Source organism: Micropterus salmoides, unplaced genomic scaffold, assembly GCF_014851395.1.
Source record: "Micropterus salmoides isolate LMB-PRFRI ecotype aquatic unplaced genomic scaffold, ASM1485139v1 Ms_hic_scaffold_10, whole genome shotgun sequence".
NCBI lineage: Eukaryota > Metazoa > Chordata > Actinopteri > Centrarchiformes > Centrarchidae > Micropterus > Micropterus salmoides.
In genome coordinates, this window is record NW_024040041.1 from 2,852,612 (window position 1) to 2,876,497 (window position 23,886).

The 23,886-nt window shown below is 40.6% G+C and overlaps 1 protein-coding gene across 1 annotated transcript in view; it reads left to right on the forward strand.

The window, feature by feature from the left end:
* The window catches only part of trpm4a (transient receptor potential cation channel, subfamily M, member 4a), a 40,456-nt gene extending 17,646 nt beyond the window's left edge, over positions 1 to 22,810 (forward strand). The window contains exons 7-28 of the mRNA XM_038739618.1: positions 527 to 591; positions 1,339 to 1,569; positions 1,882 to 1,984; positions 2,432 to 2,550; positions 2,911 to 3,219; positions 3,922 to 4,023; positions 5,724 to 5,852; positions 6,156 to 6,285; positions 6,583 to 6,728; positions 7,741 to 7,853; positions 10,325 to 10,432; positions 10,525 to 10,571; positions 13,247 to 13,479; positions 13,774 to 13,889; positions 14,093 to 14,225; positions 16,854 to 17,028; positions 18,652 to 18,817; positions 18,953 to 19,134; positions 19,967 to 20,099; positions 20,972 to 21,044; positions 21,486 to 21,580; positions 21,831 to 22,810. Of these exons, the coding sequence (XP_038595546.1) occupies positions 527 to 591; positions 1,339 to 1,569; positions 1,882 to 1,984; positions 2,432 to 2,550; positions 2,911 to 3,219; positions 3,922 to 4,023; positions 5,724 to 5,852; positions 6,156 to 6,285; positions 6,583 to 6,728; positions 7,741 to 7,853; positions 10,325 to 10,432; positions 10,525 to 10,571; positions 13,247 to 13,479; positions 13,774 to 13,889; positions 14,093 to 14,225; positions 16,854 to 17,028; positions 18,652 to 18,817; positions 18,953 to 19,134; positions 19,967 to 20,099; positions 20,972 to 21,044; positions 21,486 to 21,580; positions 21,831 to 21,855 (2,933 nt within the window). The 3' untranslated portion in view covers positions 21,856 to 22,810. The remainder of the gene's footprint in view (positions 1 to 526; positions 592 to 1,338; positions 1,570 to 1,881; positions 1,985 to 2,431; positions 2,551 to 2,910; positions 3,220 to 3,921; positions 4,024 to 5,723; positions 5,853 to 6,155; positions 6,286 to 6,582; positions 6,729 to 7,740; positions 7,854 to 10,324; positions 10,433 to 10,524; positions 10,572 to 13,246; positions 13,480 to 13,773; positions 13,890 to 14,092; positions 14,226 to 16,853; positions 17,029 to 18,651; positions 18,818 to 18,952; positions 19,135 to 19,966; positions 20,100 to 20,971; positions 21,045 to 21,485; positions 21,581 to 21,830) is intronic.
* Positions 22,811 to 23,886: the final 1,076 nt, after the last annotated feature.

Genomic DNA, 23,886 nt, shown 5'->3' on the forward strand with positions numbered 1-23,886 from the left:
GGACAGGTTGTTAATAATGCAGGGTAATTATAACTGATAATATCTGATTTCGAGTCATTCAGCTGCAGGAAACTCTTTGACATCCAATTCTCAATTTCAGTGAGACAGGATGTAATGGAGATAAGTGGTACCAGGCTGTAAAGGGACATCCACATAGCAATAAAAATCAATTGTGTCTACACATAATATACAGTAAATATGAGGAACACTCTCAGTTGTGTCATGGCCTGAATTCCAACTGTCTATATTTATCAAAACATGACACCGTGACTTGCCAGAAAATATACAGTCAGCTTCTTGTCTGAAAGGGACTAATGAGGAAAATGTGTGTTAAGTACTTGCCTGCCCTCTACTGGTGAAGGTAACAGCTTTAATAGTTGCATCACACTGTATGTCAGACCAAGTATGAAACTCCTTTTGTAAATGAATGATTGTTAGGTAGCTTCACCACAGAAACACTGCTGCACACATCCAGTATACGCTATCTGTCTTTTTCTTCTGACTTCTTGTCCTGGGCCCATAACAGGTAGTGGCAGTATTGAAATCCCAGTGCTGTGCATGCTCATCTCAGGAGACGCCAGTATGCTGGAGGTAAGCAGACTGTCAAATACATTCTTTTACACACACACACACACACACACACACACATGCTATAATAGCATTTTGGAGTTTACCAAAATATTTTAGCCTTATTGTCACGGCACATGTAGTACTGGTAAAACAATGTTATGAGGTCTAGGGGATTTAATTACAGCCTTACAGCGGTATGAGCTACTAAAACACACAACAAATGCTGAATGCCTTAGGTGGCCAAAAAACAGAAAAACATGCAGGCCTGGACTGTACTTCAGTGAGTTTGACTAGCTTTCTGCAGTCCCTCTAGTTTCCAGGTTTGTTGGGCGGGCCTGGTCTCCTCGGGCCAAAAAGTGTGCACTAACTGGGAGTTTCAGTTGATGTGGTGTGTATTTATTTATACACAAAGAGTTACTGGCCATCGGCAGCACACCACTTTCCTGTCAATCCAGTGGCATGTCATGCAAGAGGGTCCACGTAAAACATAGTAATTTTTGCTTGTCCATAGAGGTGTTTTTTGATTTTGAGATTGATCTCAGACCTCTCACCCCCCAGCAGTGTGAATGACATTCCGTATCTGTCTTTTTCTGTCTTACTGCACCCTACTGATTATAAAGTAGTGTCTCATATTTTATGGCAAATTATATTATATATATTATATATTTTCTAAATGAAGTAGTGAAATTTCTGATTGTGACTCAGTTGTTTGAAAGAGAGATGTCCATCTTACTGAGACTGTTTGTGTACACATATTCCCCGGCTCAGAGATTAGATGCCTCTCTGAGGAAAGCTACGCCCTGGCTGGTTCTTGCTGGTACTGGTCCAGCTGCAGACCTTATCAGTGAGCTGCTGGACAGTCTCTCCTCTAATGGGGCAGAGGTGGGACCGAAGGAAACAAAGGGCGACGGTCTCAGCTCAGAGCACCGCGACTGGGTTCGTGACAAGGTCCGGAGACACTTCCCAGGTGAAGCAGAGCTGGAGAAAATGGTTGATAGGGTGAGTCGGACCACACATGTCTGTGTGTGTGTGTGTGTGTGTGTGTGTGTCAGTTTCCTTCACAATGCAGTTTTTGTCGCGGCACTGTATTGTGATGAGCAGCAAGCATTGCTATCACGATCAAAACAGAGTCTCTGCATTGGTTGGCAAGAATTGATGATTCAACCAGAAGACTTTTTGAAAATATTATAACCCTATTAATGTTTACGGGAGAAATTAACAATAAAAAATTATAATAATGAAACCTGACTATGATGTATTAAAATGAAATGTTCATTTGATCATTCCCTTTCACTACCTCTGTGTGTATAGGCTTTGAGTATTTATAAGAACAGAGAGCTGGTCACTGTTTTCAACGGAGAACAGGAGGGTTCTGATGATTTTGATACAGTTCTCCTCAAAGCCCTTGTTAAAGGTAAGTAGATACATTGATTTACATTGACTATAATATTTTCGATAAAACTAGCCTCTCCTGATATAATTTCGTCAAGATTTTTGGTCACCCTTCCTTTTCCAATATTTGTTGCCTTTTAAATGGGATCTACTGTCCCGCATCCTTGGATGATCCAGAGAGGGTTACCTACTGGATGCAGAGCATTTTATAGGGTGGAATGGGATTATTGATTTGAAACTTAACATGTGTTTGGTTATAGTCATAAGTTTATTACTTGGATCAAACTCCTTCAATCCTATGATCCAACACTTCCATATTCTTCACAGTCTTCTGTGAAAGAATTTATGCATTGCAATGTTCAATTTTATTATTATTATTATAATAATAATGACCTCTTCCCTGTGTGTGTGTGTGTGTGTGTGTGTGTGTGTGTGTGTGTGTGTGTGTGTGTGTGTGTGTGTTTTTAAGCTAGTAAATATGTGGCCAGTAATGCCAGTGAGTACACTGAAGAGCTGAAACTGGCCGTGGCTTGGGACCGGGTGGACATCGCCAAAACTGAGCTTTTCAATGGAGGCATACATTGGAAGGTGAATTACAAATGTGATTAAGCTTTGCAACTATTTCAGCCTTAGCAGTAAAGAACTGTTAATATTTAAATAATACTATAAAGCTTGTTCATGGATCATTAAAATTAAAGGGTTCATGAATGTGCTCGGTAAATTTCAGATGAATAGTATATTTATGTTATATAGTGAATTTGCCTTTCTTTCTGGTCACTTACATAACCACACATTTTGATTAGTTGAGGTCAGCAAACATCATGCATTGGCAGTGCTGTGATTTTTTTTTCAAGTAGAGAAACCAGGGTCTATCCTACAGAAAGTGGTAAGAAATGTGTCCCTGCTTGCTTCAATCACATAATGTTGATGAAGTGATTATGTTTTCAGTATGAGGACCTCGAAGACTCCATGACAGATGCACTGATCAACAACAAGCCCCAGTTTGTGCGCCTCTTCTGTGAGAATGGTCTGAATATCCTGGACTACCTGACATACGGCCGCTTGGAAAGCTTGTACCGCTCGCTGTCAGACAGCTCAGTGGCCTATGATCTGCTCCAGAAGCATCTGAGCGACAGGCAGGGCCTGGCTGGATCCTTACACAACCTAGATGGAGCTAAGACAGAGGAGGGGATACCTCTGAAGAGTCCGAGTGCACCAACTGGACACGCCCCAGCAATGGAGCTCAACCTGTATCATGTGAGGAAATGGAGGGGAGGATGGGGAAAGGGAAATTTAACATAATAATAGAAGGTTTAAACATAGTGTCAGTGGTGTGCAGTGGGTGGGTGAATGATTCTGTTGATGTCATGTTGATTGGTCATTACTTTGAGATGACGGCGATGATGCAGCTGCTAATGGTAATTACTTTTATATAGTCTTAGTCTTTATATAGCTCTTTTACTTTATTTGAATTACATGTTATGTTGTAGGCTACAATAGCATTAGTAGTAGAAATAGTTCAATCTGGGGCAGGCATTTTATTTCAGAAACATTTAGTGATTTCAATTATTTTTGGTGAAATTCTTTTTACATCCCGAAACATCCCGAAAGCAATCAATAAATCAAATGCATTGCTACAAATATATGGTAGCTGTGGCTGTTGCAGGACTGTAATTAGCACGGCCAATAATTTCATTTGAATCTGAATAAAATGATTGGCTCGCCTACCTGCCTGTCTACCTGCGTGTACTCTTCCTGTGCACTCACTGCACATGATCATGTGTTTTGGAGAGTGGCTTTGGAGACCTTTGAAAAACAAAGTTGCTAGAGAACTTTGAGAAGTCACTGAATGTAGCAACGAAGTCATGATTTGCACCCGTTTAACTTTCAATTAATTTCCCTCAATCCTCCATTTCTGATCATGTAAACATAAATGGGATTTGTCTGTTGATGCTGCAGGTATCCCGCCTGCTGTGGGACCTGTTGGGTGATGTCTGTCAGCCTTTCTACTATGGACCTCTGGGCCTTGACTACAAAATCAGCACCAGGAGGGCTCTCAAGGTCAGTGAGTGGGGATCCCCTGCGATTTTACACAAAATCTATTTCATATGTGAAAAAAGTTGTGTAAAGCCTTTTGTGGCATTTGTGTTTTGAAAATAAATAAAATCTCACAGTATGGAGTTAGAAAGAAGTGAGCTTATTTCTAGCCCTCTCCTCATCTCTGCATGAGGCCATCCATAAACATGGCATTTCTTTTCATATTTATGCTGATGACACACAAATATACTTGCCCGTCAGATCCACAGACACTGGAATGCTGAGTTCACTTAACAACTGCCTTTGTGAAGTTAAAACATGGATGTCAAATAATTTCCTCCAGCTGAACTCAGACAAAACAAAAATCCTGGTCATCGGCAGATGGCAAATCAAATACTGCCATCTGCTGGTTCCCTAGTAAATCACATTAAGCCTGTGGCAAAGAACCTTGGTGTTTGGTTTGATAGTAATTTAAATTTCGAGCAGCACACCACAAAGCTTGTTCAATCATGTTTTTATCAACTTAGAAATATAGCAAAAATTCCATCTATGTTAACTTTTAAGGACACCGAGACCATTTTACACGCCTTCATCTCATCACGCCTGGATTATTGCAACAGCCTTTTCACCTGTTTAACCCAAAAATCTATTGATCGACTCCAGACTGTCCAGAACTCAGCTGTCAGGCTTTTAACCAGAACAAAGAAATATGAACACATTACCCCTATTTTAGCTTCATTACACTGGCTCCCAGTATGTTTTAGAATTGACTTTAAAATTCTATTGATCACTTTTAAAGCTCTTCATGGCCTCTCGCCTTGTTATATTTCTGACCTTTTAGTCCCATACACACCAGCACGTACCTTGAGATCCTCGGGCAGAGGTCTGTTGTCTGTTCCAGAGTCTCGACTGAAAACTAAAGGGGACAGAGCGTTTGCTGTCAGGGCCCCGAGGCTCTGGAACAGCCTGCCCGAGGAAATCAGGTCAGCTGAGTCAGTGAACTCTTTTAAGTCCCTTCTTAAAACATACTTTTATAGGAGAGCCTTTCCCGATCTTATTTCACTTTATTTTATCCCTTTTATTTTATTGTATTTTACTAATTTTATATTTATCTGTATTTTAGTCTTTTCAATGTTTTCATGCTTTTATCTTGTATTGTTTTTGTATTATTGTCTCTTGGGTATTATTGTCTTTACACTTGTTAAAGCACTTTGTAACTTGTTTTTGAAAAGTGCTACAAATAAGGATTATTATTATTATTATTATTATTATGAGGCCAGAGGCTCCGGGCTATAAGCAGCCACTAGCATTATGCACCCAAATCTCTGACGCAACTGTCGGCAAATGTAGCGGCAGGTTTTGACAAGGAAGAAGAATGCATGCAATTAAAAAGACTGCAGCATTGTGAGTCCAACACTTGTAGTGCAATGCTAAATCACTGGAGAACTCTAATGTATACATTCAAAAGTTTACATCTCCTCTGGGATCAGTCCTGCTTTGGGGAGTTTTTTTTTTATGATACTGACCAAAAGAGATACACAGAAACAACTTTATGAAAATGTGTTTTTCACTTCAGGGCCACCATACAGAATCACTGACAACCATCAAAGCTGCAGGCGCAATTTAAAATAGATAATGTATTAAAACACTGTTATTAACAGTAAGAAACTTTGTTCAGATTTGACTCCCTCACTGGCAAGTCCTGTGTCTTGTCTTACCTTCAGCATGTCAATAAAATGCTGGTGGGGGACTGTTCCTACCGGGAACAGAGCTGTGCCTCGCCCTGGGCAGCGCTCTTCATCTGGGCCGTCCTGCAGAACTACAGTGAAATGGCTGTTTACTTCTGGGAGATGGTGAGACTTGCATGTAATACTCAATGAGGACATTTCATACAATTATAAATATTTTAGATAGGTGTGGGGTATTGGCTGTGTTCAGATGACGTTGTCTTTTGTAGTACATAGTTTAAACCTGACCAGTTTCAGGTGACGACATGAGAGGTGACATGAAGTGCCATGAGAAGGCTGACCAGCAATTCACACTACAGCAAACTTCCCTGGGATCCCAAACCTGCCATTTCTCAAAATTGCCATCACATTTGGTTTCACTGAACTGGTGTTTTTTGGGCACCCTGTCTGTCTGTCTTTCCTTGTCAGACAGGGGAGTCTGTGCTGAGCGCTCTGGGGGGTTGCAAGATGCTGAGGGAGCTTTCTAAGCTTGAGAGTGAGACTGAGAGCAAGCTGGCCATGAAGGAACTAGCACAGAAGTTTGAGGACCTGGCACATGGTGAGTCAGACAGCAAGCTTCTTGTTGTCCTAGTAACTGTGCTTTAACTTAATCAAGAGCAGTGAAATACATCTATTAATTATATCTAAAAATAATCCAGTGGCTTAAGGTCCCCTCTTTGAGTCTTGCAAGACCTTCTGCATCTCTGTCTACCGCATTTTCTGTCATGTCTCTATTGTTTGTTATACATAAAATGGCCCAAACCCTGTTAGCTAGCAGCCTAGACAAGCAATCCTTAGCCATTATGAAGGAGGAAAAAAAGTCAGTCTGTGTATTATATGATGTTTGTGTGTTCAGATGTATTGGGTGAGTGTTACCAGAACAGCGAGAGTCGCTCCTTCACACTCCTTATAAGGAAGTCTTCAGTGTGGGGTGGGGCCACGTGCCTGCAGATGGCCACTGCAGCTGACGCCCGCCTGTTCTTCAGCCACGATGGTGTTCAGGTAGAGATGCTGTCCCTGCAAACATTAGGATTTAACAGACTGGTAAAATTGCCAGGCCGAGAGAAACAAACAGCAAGAAAAACACATTCACCAATTTGACAACACATGCACTGCATTTAGAAAGGTACTTCAAACCACAGACGGACTGAAGATTTATATTAGGTGCCTGCTTCTTGGCTGAAATGTAATAATGTTGATTAATCATATACATATATAATTTAGCAAAATAATTGTCTTACTGAGTTTGAAAAATAAACATTCAAAATCAAAGTTACATGTTGAAGGGGCTATATGGAGTTTTTCAATGAAATCACTTAGGAATTAATCATTTTCACTGCCTTATTGTCAATGGGCTGCAGCCAGCTAAACGCTAATTTGCTTCATAACGTTCAATTTAGATATATTGTCGTTTTATGATACTCAGGTACACAGCTTCTCCACCTCTCAGTCGCTAACATGACCCACATAATATACTGCTACTGCAATAAAACAGCAACAACGATACAATAAATATAATAAAGTAACACTAAAGCCGGTGTTGATCTGCCTCTGAGACGGGAACGTTGAAGTAACAGAGCCTGAACATGTCTAAAGAAAAGCCACAGCTGGCATGCCGGTGTTTCCGTGTTGACTATGGGATTTCTGTATGAAAGCGGTTGTGTTTCGGATTATGTTTGTTCATTGTTCATTCAAGCAAGCACGCGTACGAGCACACACCTGGTTACAATCTTAAAACCACACCGCTAGTGGCCGCAGGAAACTCCATAATGCCCCTTTAAATAAATTAATTATCACTTGTGATTTCAAACCTTTGCATTCACTTCCAACATCCACCTTACAAATTCAATTCTTGAAAGGTTCATGATTAATTAATTTAACAAATCTGAAGTTTTTAAATACCAACGTTGGGTTTGCAAAATTGATGTTGATGCAGACAGTGTAAATGAATGTATTCAGTGAGTGTAATGTTGGTTGGGGGCTGTTGTAGTGACAGTGCTTCTCTCTGCTGTAGTCTCTGCTGTCACAGATCTGGTGGGGTGACATGGAGAGGAGTACTGAGGTCTGGAAACTGGTTCTCACCTTCTTCCTGTCCCCGCTCATCTACACAGACCTTATTAAATTCAGGTCAGTGTTGTGTTAATATTGTGTTATTCTTGTGTGGTTAGTGTGTAAATTTGATAGTGAGAGAGCTCTTTTGTTTTGTTGGTGAAAATCGGAATGAGATTTGACGTTAGCACCTTTTGTGCAAACAGTCTTTTGTTGCCTATTATTATTTATTCTCACTTTCTAATCGTAGAAGCATTTTCTAAACTGTATTCATCAAGTCAAGATTCATGTCAAAAATAACTGAGTCTCTAAGGTCCCAATACGTATGATAATGTGGTGATTGTAGGCTAAAATCACGAGTACACTCATTACTAAATCCAATTGTGAAGTAGCCTGTCATATGATTTTCAACTGTAATGTAATGTTGCAGCCTTGCAAAGTGAAGCGATGTGGTTGTGGTGATGAAATATTTAGCACACAATCACCATCAATTGCAATGGGACTTTAGAGACTTTGCTGTGAACTGGGCGTATTCATTTGAAAACAGCAGACTGATTTGGATTTTTTGTGACTTGTGACCACATTTTGTTCTTGTAAATTTACCACTTTCATCTAGGATTTTTTTTCTGAGATTGTTAATCCCCACCATTGCTTCGTATTTTTTGGACACGTAATATAGTCAATCAAAATTCAGTTAGCACACACAGATGGGCTGGATCTCAGAAAATGGCCGATTTAATTCACAAATCACAGAGGCTGCAGGGCTCGCCCCCCCCTCGGGCTCGCTGTATAACATAATGCTGTTGTGTTAAGAATAACTTGATTTCAGCTGCAAGCCCAGTGGAACAAGTCAGGATGATATCTAAAAATATTTTATCAAGTGGTGTGTACTAGGCTAATAGTTCTCATTAACACTGTACAAATGTGGTACAAATGTGTAAGATAACCTGCTCAGAGCGGTTTAGAGATGAAGTGAAAATTGCCATGGCACGGGTTAATTGGGGAGTTACACCCGATGTCACAAAATTACTCCTGATGTTACCTGGATAAGCCAGTTACCTCACTTCTTAGTTCAGGCCACAGTCCTCTCGACAATAGATACTGATGCAAACAACACACACAAGCAGGCAGGGTGATTGACTGCAGGTGTTACACATAAGGAATCAACAGGTAAGACAAAAACAGGAAATAAAGTAAAATCAGGACAACTTATAAAACAGGAAACTGACGGACACACAGACCAAAGCCTAACTCACAAAAATAGGCTTATTGCTTAGTCCAAAAAACACAAGCGAAGGTACCGCAGACACAAGGCAGGAATCTATATCTAAAAACTGAAGCAAAGGTCAAACACACTTACAGGGTGTAAGGGCGTGTTGCCAACCAACTGTCGAGCTTAGGTCCATGCCACCGCCGCAACAGAGTTTGGGCTGAAGGAACCCCAACTTCTCTCTCCAGAGCCGGGAACAGGGGCGGCTGATAAACACATTGGAATGGGGTTAGGCCAGTGGAGGAGCTGGGCAGGGTGTTGTGCGCATCCTCCAACCAGATTATTTGTTCACTCCAATGGGAGGGGTTCCTGGAGGCTAAGCAGCGTAGACCCGTCTCTAATTCCTGGTTGAGCCTCTCAGACTGCCCATTGGTTTGAGAGTGGTAGCCTGAGGACATGCTCACTGTGCCCCCCAAAACTGGGATATGAACTGCGGAGGGGAAGTCCATGCAACCTGAACACATAAGCACAATCTCTGCCATCTCTTTGGCAGATGGGAGTTTAACCAGGGGAATAAAATGCACCATTTTGGAAAATTTGTCTACTACTGTGAGAATGGTTGTGTTACCTTTAGAGGGGGGTAACCCCGTAACAAAGTCCAGAGAGATGTCAGAGGGCAGGAAGAGATGGTGGAGCACGGCCTGGAGAATGAGGAAGAAAACTGCCCTGCCAGGACTTCCTTCTCTCTCTCGGCCAAGCGCTTGTCGTTCTTAATGGAAGGACTTATAAGGGCATCCAACCTCTTGGGACGGTCCAAAGGGGCTAATTGATCCTTTACAGAACCAGAGAGTCCATGGACAAAAGCATCAAACAGCGCAGACTGGTTCTAACCACTCTCACCAGCTAGGGTACGAAATTCCACAACGTAGTCTGCAACTCTTCTTCTGCTCTGACGGATGACCCATGAGCGCTCACACCGCTTCTCTGGCAGGAGAAATGTGCCGTAAAATCTGAGTGAGGGCACGGGTGAAGAATGGATAAGAGTGGCATAAAGCAGAGTCTCTACCCCATCCAGCTGCAGCCCATGCCTCTGCTCGTCTAGAAAGGTGCCCTAGCTGTGGGAACTGGGCATGACAATGATTTCTGACACGTTGTTGGACACAGTTGAATCTGTTCTGTATTGGAACTGGATCAAGTGAATTGGCAGGAGTCGAGATGATTCCAGAGCTGAGTTTAAAACATACTGCACCATTAGAACAGAAAAACAAGCAAGTTTACAAAGTCAAAATTTTTTGACTACAAACATGGCATGCCATGTTGTGTGTGTGTTAATTTACAGGGAACAAGAAGAGGATGTTAAGTCTGTGGATGTTCACCATGCCAGAGACTCTGACAGTCTGGATGGGCATGATGCCAACGCCTTCTCCATTGCTGACACAACACAAAAGTAAATATACAAGAATAAATCAGATTTAGGTTGTCTGACGGTTTTCCTTCTCAGTTCTAAAAAAATCCCTGATTCTTGGTTTGGGGTTGCAGTGACGAAGATGTTGAAGACATCAGCCCTGAAAAAGAAAACCTGAAAGGTGGGTTTGGATCACTATTCTGCTATTGGTACTTGCACTCAGTGGGTATTCTCCTAGGTACCCCTACCTTGCAGAAAATGTTGGAAACATATTCCTTCAGTGTTCATAATGAAAGAATACACAAGGTTAGTGGGATAAATTATTGTTTTTTATGGGGTTGTTATTAATAATAAGAAAAAACAATGCCTGCCCTATCATTTTAATGGAAATTACAATTTATTGGTTTAGAATCTTATATAATGAAAAATCCTTACACTAACCCTTGTTTAATCTGTATGATAAAACAAGAGTCAACAATGTCCAAATGGAAAAAAATTGTTCACTTAATTTTACCAATAGTGGAGTTTGTTCTGTGGGTGGCCTTGGAAGAAGGCCTTAGTTTTATTAAAATCCAAAAGGTTTATCAACTCGGGAGTAAATGTCACAACAATCTGCTAAATTATGATATTTTGTGGGCAATGTTGGGGTTAGTTGTAGGGTTGGTCACCGGGTCACTAAAATCATTAAGAATCACCCTCTGTGGACCATGAATATCCCTGTTCTTCTTCTTCTTCTTAACCGTAATTTAACCATTTAACTAATAAGTCACAAATTTCAACCTATTTTACAAGTGAGAACTAGTCAAGACAGGGTCAAATATCAGGATCTAACAAATAACCACACAACAAAAATAACAACATTAGGTAAAGTACAGTTCATAGCCAAGACAGCAATATTAGATCATATATTTACAGGGTTGGGAGGATTACTTTAAAAATGTAATCCAGTAGAATTACTAGTTACTTGTTAAAAAATGTAATCAGTAACGTAATCCAAGTACTACAAAATAAAAGAAATGTAACCTGATTATGTTTAGTTACTTTTAGATTACTTCAAAATAATCCATGTTTAAATGTTTTTATATGATATGCTTTGCACTATGTCACTATGGTAGTATCTGGCCAATCGATGACAAAAAATGTGTTTTTTTTTACGTATTCTTGATGATATTTAAGAGTTTGTCATGTGGAAAAGCATATTAAAATGTGTATCACTCATTTTGCACTTAATGAAAAGATTTCTCAATATAATGCTGTTGAAGCATAGTATTTCTGAAGACGGGCCCCACTGATTACTGTACGATGACCAATATACAACAATGTGTCCTGAAGCTAGAGTTCGTCAGAACTGAGCGATAAAGGGGGTCACGTTTGGACAAGGTGGACGGAGAGGCAAACCTGTAAATAGTGGGGCACAGGGATACATAACTGTATCATCTGCATGCTTAGAGAATTTGATCTTGTCACAGATATTATTAATACAAACTAGAAAAAGCAAGGGTCCCAAAACTGATCCTTGTGGTACACCCTTCGTAGCAAGGACTGGATTAGACATGTCCTTGCCATGTTTAACCATCTGTGAATGATCAGATAACTGTGGAACCATTTAGCCACTTTGTATCAAATGACAGCACTCATCAAGGTATTACTAAGTAAAGGGTGGTCCACCAAAACAAAAGTCTATGAACAAACATACACAGGTAATTTTATTGTCTATAGCCTCTTTGAAATCATCCATGACTTCTAAAAACTAATTTAAAATGGCCATCTTGCCATTTCGGTCAGCTCAGATTTGGACATGGCAAAAAGAGCAGAGCAGGTAAAATATAATTGTTTATTTTATCAACCAGAGGCCCATACCACAAAGCAGGATTTGAGCTTATCCAGGTAACTTCGGGGTTAATCAATAGTGATAAATGATCAGTATATATTTTATGAATGTTAAGAATTGTTAATATATTATTACACTTAGTAAAAGTAGCCTACCATTTCTTGAGATTCAGCAAATACGTGGCGTTAACCGCGTTCAAACAGCAAAGTGTCCTAAAAGACAGCGGTGAAGTTAGTTTTAAGTTGGATATTTGACAGACATTCACCCAGGATTCTTACTCAGTTCACCCAGTGTCGGCAGTATAAGTGCGGTTTGCTTTTAACCACCGGGGGTCAGCTTAGAAGTTGACCTTGGGCAAGATACTGAACCCTGAATTGCCCCTGATGGCATTTTATATAGGACTGGAATCAGTATTTTAGGTCTCCTTTAAAAACTGCTGAGGCTCTGTTGTGCAATTCTTTAATGCTATTTGATGCTTGGATTTCTACAACCGATGATGATTTTTTTTTGTGGGAAGTGATGGATGCCTCTGTCAGGCTTTGTTCGGAATGGTTCTAAATTAGGCCCCTGGGGTCTCATTTATAAAACTGTGTAGAAACCTCGCTAAAAGGGCTTCCCCCAGTGCGTTGAACTATGACACTAATACCGTGCATCTATATGTGATGACTTGGGAGTGAGAATGGGTTAGAATGAAATGTGGTGCTCTTAACACCAGATGTCAGGAAAAAATCCTTACTGCAAGAGTCTTTCTCTCTCTCTCACCACCGAGACCTAGACAAGTGACAGAGCAAGGAATGATGGATGGATAGATAAGATGCTTTTTGTACTATGCTTAAAGCATCACCAACAGTGACAGCTGTGTGTCACGGTATATGATGTCTGCACCATGATTCCCTTTGGAATCAGTTCTTTATCAAACATGTGTACCTAAAAAGTGGCCACTGAGTGTATATAATAATATATTATGTAGGACTGGTTGTTGACATCCTTGATCCTTGACATTCTTTTCCTTCTCTTTACCTCAGACTCTTTGCCATCCAACTCGAAGAGACCATTTATTGTGTCACGGTGGAGACAGTTCTGGTTTGCCCCTGTCACATCATTCCTTGGCAATGTGCTGATGTACTTCCTCTTCCTCTTCCTGTTTGCCTATGTTCTACTGGTGAACTTTAAGCCCCCGCCACCTGACGGCCCTTCCCCTCTGGAGTTTGTGCTTTACTTTTGGGTTTTCACCTTAGTATGTGAAGAGATTCGGCAGGTTGGTTTTTAACACATTAGCATGCACACATATATTGGCGCTTACTGAGCGGCCCAATCCACATAAAAAATATTTTACATAAATGTAAACTAAATAGTTGATTTTCAAAAGTATAATTCTCTGTGTAAGACAAAGAGTGTACAGTCAGCAACAGTTAAGCGCAATTTTCAGTCTGAATGCTAATTGGTTACCACATCACCTAAGATATTCCCCTCTCTCACTGACACAGAGATACTGCACAGATAACCACATACACTGTCTTGACTCAACTCTCTCTCTCTCTATGGTTGACAGACCTTCTTTGTTGGCAATGCGTATGTGCTCCAGAGTATGAGGAACTACATCCAGGACGTGTGGAACAAGTGTGACCTCACAGCCCTCGGCCTCTTCTCTTTGGGTCTGTGCTGCAGGTGACTCTTCTGACACACTCACACAAGGATTTACATTTGCAGCGGCACCAGATCAAGGCCACTCTAGGATCAGAAGGCATCGCTGCCAGTCCTTTTTGTACTGGCTCAAAAGCTAATGAATATCTGTCCTTACCTGTCATAATGTAAGTGAATATATTGCATGACATATGACTGGTGATTAACTGCACTGTTTTGTTTCCCAGAATGTTTCACTGGTCATATGAGTTTGGCCGAGCTGTGATGGCAATAGATTTTATGGTCTTCACACTACGTCTGATCCATATCTTTGCCATCCACAAACAGCTTGGGCCCAAGATCATCATTGTTGGCAAAATGGTAAGTGCACACAAAACTCACGAAACATGGGCAACACACAAATTAATGAAATTTGTGTGTTGCTGAAACATCAGTCATACCAAAGGGTTGTTTAACAGAAAGTTCAAATCCCAAATGGTGCAGTGGCAAATTATATCCCTGTTGCTAATTAACATGAATATTGTGGGTAACTACATTTACATTTATTCATTTAGCTGACGCTTTTATCCTAAGCGACTTACAATTGCTGTACATGTCTCCTGTTAGTGGTGTCATATCCCCTTTGACGTGTGTTTACCGATTAATTGTGGTTATCTGCCAGAAGCTGACTCTTTCTCCAGTGTTTAGGCACATTTTTATGAAATGCTTTTCAGGCCGTGGCCATTTTTAACATAACTAACAATGAACACTAAAAGAATCTTAACCAGGAGACTGAACTGTCAGCTTTTAAAAAAAATCTTTATTGCAAAAAAAGGTATATGGGAGAAGTATACAGGACAGTATACAAATATATAAGAAGACATAACTAATAAAAACCTTGCTAGGGGTAGTCTATGTTATATAAAGATATTAAAAGAGGACCATATGTTGAGACAGTTTTCACAGCCTTTTTGTTGTTAGATTTAGAAATTAAATTGATAAAATGTACAACCTCATGGAGAAAAGTTACGAATTGCTGCTTAATTAAATTTCTTTCCAGTCAGTGGCATTTACAAATCTGTTGTAATATGATATAACATATGGAATTAAAACAGTTTTTTCTGAAACAAAGCAGGAATGTTCTTATTAATTCGAGAAACTAATTTTTCCAACTGGTAACTGACAGCTCTCATGATCCCCCGCTACATCACCACGTCATTAGACTACCTCTTCTTTTGTGTAGTTTTTATGTAAGAGACCCCTAGCAGCAGAAATGACATGCTGTGCGTCTAACTTTAACTTTAACCAAAATTAAACATGCCTGTCTATGTACTGGATAACCTCCACTCTGTAACACCACTCTACAGTAATGGAGTGAGTTCTGTAGTTCAGTCAAATCCAACAGAGTGATGCATCTTCTGTCTAGCAGATTACATCATCTCACTCATGAGTCCCTTTCTCAGATGATTCATAGCAAAACAATCATTTAAGCTTCTTAACTTAATATTATTAATATATATTTTGAACCAGGACCAGTCTTTGGATGAAGTAGCACTTGAAAAATAAGGTGTGTCAGATTAGGTAGGCTACAGCTGTGTCACTGTGTCAGATCCATTTTTAATAAATATTTAGGTAAATATAAGTAGCCAGTCAGACTGTGGATCACCAGATATGCAGTATTAAAGGACTTGGATCAGGGCCAGTTAAAACTTAAACCTTTCATACATGAATTACAGCCTCTGTCAGGATTTTTTTCCTATGTGTTTTTATGGCTCTTTAGGCATGAAAAATAAAATTAGAATTTTTTCTTTTTTAAACACACATTTTTCAAGGAATTTTGTACTTGTCCACTAAGGTGGACAGCATACATGTAAGGTTTTAACTGTAGAAATATTTATTTAACAAACCAATAAATAAAATGATATATTATGTAAAAAATATCATTTTAATGCTGTCACATATTTGAACATATTCTAATACTGTTTAATGCAATGCAAATACGTTGAACCTCACTTCTGACTCCTCAGCCTCTCTTTCTCAGCATCCTCAGCTCCACTATCACTGCTGCTAGCATTTGGGAATTTGCTCCACTATCCTGAATGCCTTTCTGTTACCTGCTGCAAAACACTAAATTTTACTCACATAATGGAACTAATCTGCACAAAATATTGTTTTTCTTACAAAACTCCAATTGTAGCATAAATCCATTGATTTTACATCCAAAAAATTTGTGCACATGAAGTATTTTAAAGAAAAACAAAGTCTCAGTGATAGTTAATTGTCCAGTTTAGTGGACAGATGATTAATCGTAATTTCCTCCCAACACAAAATCAATACTTGGAAAGTTTATCAATTGTATTACTCCTTAGTTGTTAGATGTTACCATATTTTATTTACCTGCAGGGGTCTCCTATAATAGGAGGAATGGCAACATTTATCTGAGCTGCTCCGTTTTCCCGACTGTCTGTCGGCCATCTTGGTTTTGACGAATTTAAGTTGCACTTACAACGGCTATCCAGAGGGTGGCAGTGTACGGCATGACACACTAGTGTCCACTGCAGTTGCTGGTGTGCAACTAGACTATCAGAACCTCTGCCCATTCAAGTAAACGGCTTGTGAATAGCAGTCCACTGTAGTGACTGCATGAAAGGGTTAATCAGGACCTCTCTAATGAACATTGCACCAGTGTCTGTTTTTATTGTGATGCAGTCACAGTATAGTCTATGGCTGGCATGTTGTGCACATACAGCACTCCATAAACACATCTGTCATGGATACCTTGGCTTGACCCACTGCACCTTTCTTTTTCTGCATTCCACGGGCCTCATATTGAAAATGACATCAGTGTGACCAATATACTTTAATGTGTTTCATTTCAATTATGATTACATGTCATTGAAATGGATCATGTAGCCTCTGGACTAGAGCAGATAACAGCAGATATAATTGAAATGACAAAGGTCTAAACATTACCTCACAACATCTCTGGTCTCTCTTTGCTTCCCTCAGATGAAGGACGTTTTCTTCTTCCTTTTTTTTCTGGCTGTGTGGCTCGTGGCCTATGGAGTGGCCAATCAGGCACTGCTCTACTCGTATGATCCCCGCCCTACCTGGATATTCCGCAGAGTGTTCTACAGACCATACATGCACATTTTTGGACAAATACCCATACATGAAATGGATGGTGAGTCTCGACCTCTGTCGAGCACAAGGACCTTTGGTTCCCTTTGTGTTCTCCATACAATATTATTTAAAGTCAATTAAAAATTCGAACCACTGAAACTACACTTGTATAAATATTCTGAAGCTTTAATTTCATTGATCTCAATTTTGTAAAATTAATAATGCACATTTTTGTTCAAAGATTTGAATGACCATAAATTGCAGAACCCTTCTTAAGATGAGTTTGTACAGTTGCTTTAGCAATTTAAAACATGAATATCTTTTAATGCAGAAGATAAAATGGTGCATAAAATAGCCAAAACCATTGTCAAAAATGTGCCTCCATTCATATACAGTATAATGGATATATAAATGTAACCAGTATACAACGTACATTTTCATGCATGCATCCAAAGTGGATAGTTTTTAATTACTCACTCAGATGCCAGATTATTATATTATATATTTCTCCCACACGCTTGGAAAGGGAGGGGTAAGTGGTGACTGAACCGTTGGTTGCAATTCGCAACCCTCACCACTAAAACCTAATCACTAAACATTTAAATTAATTATGTAATTTTCAATGAAACTATAGATTAATAAATCACTTTTTTACTTCCTTTTTGTCAATGGGCTCACTTAAAAGTGAAGCACACGCCTGTTTTCTCTGTTGCTGTTGCTTGAAACAGCCACTATTTTGCTTCTTATGTGAAGGTATCGGGTCGGGATGTAGCTGCATGTGCACTCACGAGCCAATCTCCATCTTCAGCGACAACACTGCAGCTAACAACATGCAGTCCACTAACACCACAAAATAACTCAGCAAAACACACCAACACAGACTCCTACCCAAACTCCAGTAAGGATAAAAAACAACAACGAAGTTTTATGTGCTGTAGCCTGTCAGGTCAAACAATTTCAGGTGAAAAACAGTCAACCTCAGAAAGGCTTGAGTCAGGGAGAGTCTGCTTTGTTTTGGAACCGACAAAACCTCCAGTGTTGCCTCTCTCTCTTTAGAGTTGGCCTTCACCCATTGGACAGGTAAACTAACATTACTGCAAAGCATGTGAAATACACAAAAGCGTTTCCAATTCTGACTCGTGTTTTCACCCGAAGTCGTTCTCATTTCGGGGTGTCCAATGCCAATGCTTTCAGAAAAAGTGACAAAGCGTAGTCTGTGTGAGACGCCTCGGATGCGTCTGTATGAGACGCCCTGGGGCATCTCGTACAGACCGGAAGTGCTAAAGTGTTGTTAAAGGTGTTGTCAGCCCCCTGAAGTCCCCTACCTTTACCATAACCATCACAATTGTTTTTGCCTAAACCTAAGTCAGTGACTTTATGGATGTCGACCTTTGCATTGCTGCGAGGTAGCAAACTTTGGCGTTTCATACGGATGCTGAAGGGTACTTGTGCTGTGCTGGAAGACTATCCTTTTTTAGTGTTTGGCGTTAGTGGACTTCATTTTGTTAGCTGTGGAGTTGCCATTGTGTGTACAGTTTAGAATCAGTAGGTAAGATGCTTGGGAGGACACATGAGCGCCACAGCCTATGTAAACCAATGTCAATGTAATATTTAAGCTTCTTGCAAATGTGGAGCAAATATCCTCACATGTTGTTTTGGGCCTCTTCATGTATCTTCCATTTAGCTGATAAATTGGAGCAAGGAAACTGTACAAATGATGCCGCACTAATTGAAGCAGGTGAGGAGCCCTGTCTGAACACCTTCGCCAACTGGCTGGTTGTCATCCTCCTTGTCATCTACCTGCTCTTCACCAACATAGTATTGGTCAACCTGCTCATTGCTATCTTCAGGTAAACAGGCATTTGCTTTGTTTGAATTTCAATGCCGTCCTACTGATTGAACAGATTTCAAATATGAGTTATTGTTGTGTATGTTGTGCAACATGGAAACCCTCTGTATTCATGATGTGAATTTACTGTCTGCAGCTACACCTTCTCCAAAGTACAGGAGCGCAGTGACACCTACTGGAAGTTTCAGCGTTACAACCTGATTGTGGAGTACCACTCAAGGCCCTGCCTGGCACCACCCTTCATTATCATCTCACACCTCCACCTTATCATCAAGAGATACATCCGCCACATCCCTTCTGTCAAGAGCAAACACTTTGGTGAGAAGTTGCAAGTAGAGCATGAAGACGAGCATTTAGCAGGGGAAGGAGGGAGAGGTAAAAAAAAAAAAAAATAGAAAAGTATGGGCTAAGTGATAAAAAGAAGCACTATGGCCACTGGTTATCAGATATTTAACTCGCTCTTGCACTGGTACTGGTTAAGTCATGGAGAATGCCCATTCATTCTAGATGTGATGGGACCTACAGTTGTGTCTTGTGATACCAGAACAGTTGGTCCAAAGTCATCAAGAGAGAGCTGCCTTGGCATTCTTGGTAGCAAGTTAAGTTGGTTTTCAGTCGATGTGGGGCTTTAAATAGTATTAAAAACCCAGCTTCCATTGAAAATGACACGTAGCCTGTTGTTTTGTCACCAGTAGTCTGAACACACCATAACTGTGAGAAAGGCTGAATGTCCGTTGACACATCTGCTGTCTGGAAGTGGTATTTATAAGGCTGTGACATGTAATGCACGCTGGGGTGGTTTGATTGCAAAGCGGTTGGATTGAGTGTCAGTAGCTCCACTTTTGAGGCCTAGTCATTTAATAGTCAAAGTTCAGGTCTTGTTAATGTATGAGGGTAAGGTGGATGCTAAGGTCACCAGGCTGGTCATCAATGTGCCCTTCACAGTCATGTGAATGTCGCTGTGATCCGCTGTAGTTAACAGGAAGCACAGACTGAAGGCAAATCTCTCAATTTACCCGTTGATTCGGGTAGTGTTTAGGGGCTTTGGGCAACTGTCCAGGATTCTTACCTGTGGTACTTCCACAGATAAGCGTCTTCTGGGCACCAGTCTCTAACTGGTGGATCCTACTTCTATCTTCTCCGTCCTCAGTTCTGGAGTTACAGGACAGGAAGTCCAGCGGCCTTATCACATGGGAGGCTATCCACAAAGAAAACCTCCTCTCAGCTCAGAAGAAGCGGGAGAGGGAGAGTGACTCAGCACGGCTTAAACGTACATCTGTCAAGTAAGTTACCTATTGTGATTTTATAAAATGTTAAAAGATATGTCTATTTTCAGTCCTAAATGTTAGAACTGAATTAAATTTGACTGACAAAAATAAATGTGGAACATAGAGCCATGCCAATTATTACATATATTGATATTGGCGTACTGAAGTGGTCAGCTTTACACTCTGCTGCAAACTGCTACAGCAAGCTGAGGGTCAGCACTTCCAGGTCTGAGGCCACGGTTCTCTGCTGGAAAACAGCGAATTGCTCCCTCTGGGTTGGGAGTGAGTTGCTGCCCCAAGCGAAGGAGTTTAAGTATCTCAGGATTGTGTTCACACGTGATGGCAAAATGGAGCCTGAGATGGACAGGCGGACGGGTACGTGTCCGCAGACATTGTACTGGACCTCTGTGGTGAAGAGGGAGCAGAGCAGGAAAGCCAAGCTTTAAATTTACCAGTTGATTTATGCTCTAAACCTCACCTATGGTCATGAGCTTTGGGTAGTGACTGAAAGAATGAGATCGTGGATACAAGCAGCAGAAATTTCCTCTGAAGGGTGGCTTCGCTCAGCCTAAGAGATCGGAGTTCTGACATCCATAGGGAGTTTTATCCACTGTAAAACGTCCACTCACTACATGCAATTTTTGGGCCACAATTCTTTTTGATGATTTTCTTTTAAGGTATCCTTGTCAAATATATTATGAGTTCATACTAAATGTCACTTCCCAAAAATATAATCACACCTTTCATTTGGGTTACACTTAATCCTGCCGGTATGTTTCAGTTAAACCTTTCCACTTGTTGCTCTTGTACTTAAAGACTTTTCTGAAGTCTTTTTATTACTTGTTGAACTCACCTGAACTAATGTGCGTGTTTGTTCGTTCCTGCAGGGTAGACAGCGTGCTTAAGCAGATGGCAGAGGTCCGGGACCACGACCGAAGGCTGCAGCTGCTGGAGAAAGAGGTCAGCAATGACTCTCACTAGATCTTGCACATGCAAGATGAGCCTAATCTGTAGCAGTGCATAACTGTGCATCACCACTGTGCACCCTAGAACCATGATCCAGGCTCTTTTCACAGCTAGAAAATGTGATGTTTTTTAATTCTTTATTCATAGTCTGTGGTTTATCCCAGTAAGAAGCATTTTTGGTGCTTCTTCAGCCCAGGGACATAACTGAATATTTGACATGTTGTCCATCCTGTAAATCCTATTTTGACAAAAAGCAGTCTGTGTTGCTAAATTTCATTGTGTTTAATCCCTGCATGTGTTTGTTGATTGATGTGTGTCTGTGGAGTCTGGTATCTGTGTGCAGATTGTGTGTGCATCGTGTGTCTGGTTTCTTTGCAGCTGTTGGCTCTGCCTGCTCAGCACTCATCCATCTCTGTCTGTGTATCTCTCTCCAAGCTGGAGTACTGCTGCAGTGCCCTCTCCTGGATGACAAATGCTCTGTCTCAGAGTGATCTGATAAAGGCCGGCCACGCCCCCTCCGCTCCTCAGAGGTAAATTCACCGAACATCTAACTATAACTCGTTTTTTGTTTCCAGGGTTAGGGTCCATGACATATGCATTATATTGTAAATTGATGCATAATTCAATTGTCAGATTGATCACTGGGTGCAGTGTCCGTAGCATCAGGACCAGCCTTGTATTGTTTTTCTGTTCTTTGTTGCTATAGAGAGATTTTTGAGACTTTTGTCTTGTAGAAAGATCCTATTTTGGTTTAATAATTATTTATTTCTTCTGTTGTAGATCTGAATCCAAGCTGACTCCTTGAACTCCAGGAACACACACACACACACACACACACACACAGTTTACTCAGGGCCATTGTGTCAAAGAGCACCTTCTATGCTATTCTTATTATTATTAGGGGTCCAAGCCCAAGGTGGCTGGGGGCTCCCAGTACCAAACGTGCTGGGAACTCTATTGAAATTGCTCCACATCCACTTTTGTTGCCAAATCATAAAAGATATGCTAAAAGAATTCTCCCAAGCAAATGATCTACATGTTATCCAATCTCTCTGCTGCTTTCCACCTGTAACTTTCATCACACCAATGAGACTACGGGTCCGACTTGCACCGCCTCAGTGGGGCCGCCAGGTGCGGCTTGCGCCAGGGGGCTTGGATCTCATTTATACCTGCTTGCAGGTCTAGTTTCCTTTGTTTTACTTTGTTGATTTCAGATATGTTGTTTGACGTGCATTTTAATTAGAACAAATAGTATACTGAGGTAAAAAAGATTTAACTTTTTTTAAAGTGCCGACATGCTTTGCTGTCTGCTACAGTGCCTGTTTGGATCCTACCACTACGAGTTGCCAAAGTCTGAAATGTTCAAATCTTACACAAGTAGGGCATTGAATGTTAAATAGAGCCTTAAGCCCCATATGTGACCAGCAACTGCCTAGTTATTATGTCTGCTAAGTTGATAAAGTAAGGTGATTATTATTTTGTTAAATAGAATACTGTTACGTGATCATAACCTTTTCAGGAGAGAGCAACCTGCCTCATTAACCTCATTACAAATCAATATTTTTATATTAACAATGGATCGAATGTAGCCTCTTTTAGCTCATTGTTTTGGGGTCGGGGGTTCTAGCAACAACTACTACTAGCCAATCAGAAGCAGAGAAGGGCGGGCCAATGAGAAGCTGGTAAACAGCTTCGGTTCAGCTGTTGCTGACTCCAGTCCATGTTGCTTGGCAACATGGACTGGAGCAAGAGTTTCAGAGTTATTAATCTTTAACAAATGTATCTTTCATCCAAAAAGTTTTAACTGAGCTCTGTCTCTACATCACAGTAACAACTTTATGTCCACTGACTGCTGGAGGGTAGCTAGTGTTTGGAAGAGAGAGGAGGTGTGTGCTGCAGCTCACTGTTTTTTCACCACTGTTTTTGAGGGTGTGTCGGACTAGCCAATTGGCGCATTTAGCTTTCAAAGGGAAGCGGCTGGACTTCAATGAGCTGTTTTCAGACAGTTCAGAGCTTTCTGTGGGAGATGGGAACTCCCTTTGGGCTGGACTTTGGGCTAATATATTTTTGAGATGTAGCGGAGTAGAGATAGAAAGTAGCATGAAAAGAAAATCAATACAAATACCTCTTATTTACAGTACAGTACAGTGCTTGAGTAAAATAGTTACTGTCCACCACTGGAAGCAGCAGCAGACAATGTTCAGTTTAGCAGTAACTCAACTCAGCAATTCCAGCTACGATGGTAGCTACGGCAAAAAAAAAAGAGAGCAGTGATAGCCTCTGCATGTGTGACAATGGACCCGTCAAAGACTGAACACAACTCCTTGTTGGACAATTGGCTGTTGGTCATTGCATACCCTGATGTGATATTTTCTTGTTGGGGGGTCATGATTAGTATTTTGTTTTTTTGTTTTTCCTTGTCTGTCTTTGTAACACAATAAATACAAATACTGTATGTTTCAATATAAAGACTCTCTAGAGAATGTATTCAAACTGCAACTGTAAATGGATTTTGTCTACACTGAAACAATAAGGAGATCATTGTATTTTGCAACAAGAATATACTTTCATCTCTACAGTAGTGCCTAGAACCACCTGCTTTAGTGTACAATGTCATTTGTAATTTCTCATGTACACTTACAAAAAGATGTACTTTAAAGATGTAGGTCTCTAATATAGCCTACTGTATGCGACATGGTTTAAAGAAACCAATCCCAACTGGCTTGTTTAAAACAGAAACTGATCTGTTCTGGCAAATGTGCGTGAGATGGACAACTAAAATATGCTGCTGAAACGCCTCATGTGTAGACACTGTTAGGTACAGCAGTGCTTTAAG